Here is a 3,835-nt window from a genome sequence, read left to right as displayed (position 1 = left end):
AGGAGGAGGAGGGGGAGCTGTGCGGCCGCCCGGCTCCCCGAGCCCACGCGTGTCAGTGCCCACGAAAACGGAGGGGGAGCCCTGCGCTGGGGAGACGAGAGGTTATCGCAAACCAGTTGTGCACCCCCGCTGGTTTTGCTCCAGGGGAAATAATGAGGGAACAATACATGGAAACCGATGGCAGAACTGAGGCTCTGTAGGGCCAAGTGGGTGGAGTGGGGTTTTTGTGTTTGTTTTTCCACGGACTCCTCTATGGAGCTTTCTCTTCGTGGGTGAAACACTGTCATGACACTTGAGCCTTCATAACGCCAGTAGTTAGCAGTGGTTAGAGTCATAACAAGTGATTTCAAGTATAGCAACAGGTGAAACACTATTTTAAAAGGATGCATCATGCCGCATGGATGTAGCAGAGATACCTTCTTAGCCAACAACGGGAACATATCAAGTGACTTCTTCCGTATGAGCGTACTTGAAATTACTCATTAGGAGACTAGACCAACATAGACCAAATCCTTTTTGTCTCATTTGTAGTCAGGGATTATAAGGAAACAGCTGATAGTCGTCCATAGGGAACATAGATATAATTATTGATGGGGATTTCCATACTTGCATACAAATCCAGTTGTTGTCAGATGCTTGCCATCCCAATTACCGCGGTCAGACATGTTTCACAATGACTTGTCTCACAGAGTTGTCAGCCTTCCACAAATAGTTGACTGTAGTACTCCATCTTCAAAATCTACTTTGTCCAAGTAGAAGAGCTTTACAAAAAATTAAAACCATTCAAAAATCATCTTTCAAGATTTTAGTTGATACAGTTGCACATGTGATATTTAATGGTCTAAGGATTTAACCACAACAGAATGAAGACAAATTCTCACACCATCCCTAACAAAAGAATTAATAGCAGAAAGATGTGCAGATGTTACTATGGTGCAGCCACCTTAACCCTGACCTGTGTCATCTTGAGGCCTTTTTGTATGTAGTTTCTCACTCCTGCTTGTGGTGCCAATGTGCATTTGCAAGGGTGTTTGTCAGGTGGGAAATACGAGTTCTGTTCAAGTGAGAAGACTTGGGTTATGCAGAAGCCGGTGTAGGCATCTCTGAAATGAAAAACGTATATGTCAATTCACAATTGGGTTTATGAATGCCACATGTAATTACCGTTTGAAAATTAAATAGAAAACTGATAGATACAAGCTAGAGTAGGTTATAAATGTGAGGCAGAGTATGAAATAATTTGAATAATTTTTACAGCAGGTTAACTTAAAAACTTATGTGTTGTATATAGAAGAATTTCTGTGCACAGCCCCTGCCTATATATAGGATTAGGTTAAAAATTACTGGTTTATAAATGTTTTTATTCAATGTTCAGTATAAGGTTCTCTACTACATGCCCATTCTCCAGTAATTTCACTTTTTTTTTTTAAGCACATTTGCCTTTTCAGATACTAAAATTACATGGTATAACTAACTGCATAATTGACTGTAACCTTGCCTGTTTGTTGTGATGTATGTTGGTTTTGAATAAAAATCCTGGGTTCTTAGAGGTTTTCTCCCTTCCTTTTTTGGGGAATGTAAAGGAAAAAATGAAATAGGTCTTTTATAATATTCAATAGAAAGACTGGATCAACAGGTTTGTACAAAATGGTGTTGCCTGTATCAGTAGTTAACTCTTCTGAAACCATTCCTGATACAGCTGTGCATGTTCACTTTTGCTCAGATACGACCCTGGAAGTAGTAAATCCTCAAGTGTTTATTTTTGACTACTAAGATAACAAGTCAGTTTTACATTGGAGTTGGCTTCTACAAAAGTAATTTTTTACATTTATGGTTTTTTTCTTACAGTCCTTTAAACTCCTAGGATTTCTTGATGTTAAAAGTGTCCCGTGTGCACGAGAATCAGTGCTCTATGGCTCCCTGGGATCTTTAGTTGTGGGTCTTGGACATTTTTTAGCAACTAGTAAGTACTTCTTCTGGGTTTTATATATTTATATGCAAGGAAAAATTAATTCCTATTTGCTTTTAGGTTTTATTAATAATGGGAAGTCATCCAAGGTTTTGTCTCTAATTTTTTTGAGGATTTTTTTTTTTCTTTCAGGTAGAGTTAGAAGATCTTGTGACTTTGCAGTCGGTGGCTTTATTTGCACAATGTTAGGATACTGGTATGTAAAATGCTTCTTGAATTTTGACAGAGTGATATTGGCTGCTTTGTACAACATGATCCCTGTGTGACCTTTCACACTGTTTTTGAAACTCCGTAAAAAACTTGCCTAGCAAAGCATCTTCTTCCTTCTCCCTGAAATATTTCTTTTTTTTAAAGGAAAATAGTTCAATGCCTTTGAATTTTTATGTTAATTTTTTTTAAAAAAATTGCTATTGTTTCTTGAATCCTAAGAGATCAAACCACCCAGTTATTTCCATCTTTCTTAATTCTTTCTTTTTTCCTTCACATATGCCATCCTTCTGTCCTCATTATAAAGGCAGCATATTAAATGGTCATGAAATTAAGATCCAAATTATAGAAATTAGCATTTTCTATTGGACTTGTATATCCTGCTCCTCAGTGGCTGCATAATGTTTGCCTTAAAGAAATAGCAGTTACCCTAGTATTTTCATTATGCATCATTTCAGAATGAATTTTACTAGCATTATTAGATGTGGTTTCAACTTTTCAACTGGCAGAATAACTGTGATTTGATACTGTCACTTATATAAAGCAGGGAATATGGTTTTCTTTTCATCCCCTCCTTTAGGTTTTACTGCAGGTACAACTTGGCCCAACACAGGATCCGGCAAAGAATGCTTAGAGAAGGAATGAGAAACAAAATTTTATTTGAAGGCAGTTCTCTTGATCCATCAAGCAAACAAACTGGCAATGAAAGAAGCGATTCATAGTCTGCTATGGAGGAATCTGTGGTCTAATACAGCTTTGGGAGAAGGTGGTCCAAAAATGGCAGTCTTCCCTGTAAATGTGTGAGGTGCCTAAAACTGATAAATTGTGCTGGTTTTTCTAACAAATCCAAGTGAGAAACTGATAGTGAATCTGTTGAGTCAGTATACAAGCCTTTCTTTTTCCATGTATGTATGTATGTATGTACTATGTACACAGTTAGGAATGACCTCCTGTTAAGCATCTGGGAACTGATGTGTTCTGTTACAGGGTCTCAGAGGATTAATGACAGTGGTTTGGGACTGCTTTAACTTCCATTATAAGCAGAATGGTTCATTTTAGCAAAATTGTAATTACATTTCATTTAAATACAGGAAAATATTTTCCTCAGCTATTCTCTGAGTAAATGTATCCTTCAGTGCTACTGTTAATTGTGCTGTTTGTAAAACAGGAATATTTAAGCAATAGGTGAAGGCTTTGCTTGTGCAAGGTAGGTGATACCAGTAGCCTTTGTAAGATTTCAGCTGCAGTATAACTTCAGATAATTTACATACACTGTGAAGTTGAAGGATTTCCATTTTTGTTGTCTGTGCAAAACTGAGAATAAAATCATACTTCAGAAGCAGTCTTAAGTTACGTAAGTAACTAATCTTTTTACTTGATTAAAAATCTTGCTCTTTTATTTAAGACATTTCCTTACAGTTGGTGGAATGCTAATTTACCTTATTTGTAAGTAGCAATGGTCAGTAGTGTTGTTTTTTTTTTAAAAAGGCATGTTCTACTTGTATATTTCACTGTACATTTTCAGTTAAAAGAAATATCACTGTGTAATTTCAAAGAAACCATCTTATTTGGAAATACAGTGTTAGATCTAATTGCATATTGGTAAAAAGATGAGTGATGGCATAATATTCCTTGCTTGCTTCTGTCTACACCAGCGAC

At 36.8% G+C, this 3,835-nt stretch overlaps 1 protein-coding gene across 1 annotated transcript; it reads left to right on the top strand.

Moving 5' to 3' along the window:
• The first annotated feature begins 390 nt into the window (after positions 1-390).
• Positions 391-3,124, top strand: LOC104080953 (cytochrome c oxidase protein 20 homolog). Its single transcript, XM_009583514.1, has 4 exons — positions 391-465; positions 1,849-1,963; positions 2,102-2,165; positions 2,757-3,124. The coding sequence occupies exons 1-4, from the start codon at positions 391-393 to the stop codon at positions 2,896-2,898; spliced, it is 396 nt and encodes a 131-aa protein (XP_009581809.1). The 3' UTR covers positions 2,899-3,124.
• The last annotated feature ends 711 nt before the right edge of the window (positions 3,125-3,835 follow it).

Source organism: Fulmarus glacialis, unplaced genomic scaffold (genome assembly GCF_000690835.1).
Source record: "Fulmarus glacialis isolate BGI_N327 unplaced genomic scaffold, ASM69083v1 scaffold38708, whole genome shotgun sequence".
In the NCBI taxonomy this organism is placed as follows: domain Eukaryota; kingdom Metazoa; phylum Chordata; class Aves; order Procellariiformes; family Procellariidae; genus Fulmarus; species Fulmarus glacialis.
This window is presented reverse-complemented; position numbering and strand designations above follow the sequence as displayed.

Coding starts and splice junctions, on each gene's coding strand:
- LOC104080953 (XM_009583514.1), top strand. CDS start 391: ATGCCGCATGGATGTAGCAGAGATACCTTCTTAGCCAACAACGGGAAC. Junction 466..1,848: donor GTGACTTCTTCCGTATGAGC/GTACTTGAAATT, acceptor TTTTTCTTACAG/TCCTTTAAACTCCTAGGATT. Junction 2,166..2,756: donor TGCACAATGTTAGGATACTG/GTATGTAAAATG, acceptor CCCCTCCTTTAG/GTTTTACTGCAGGTACAACT.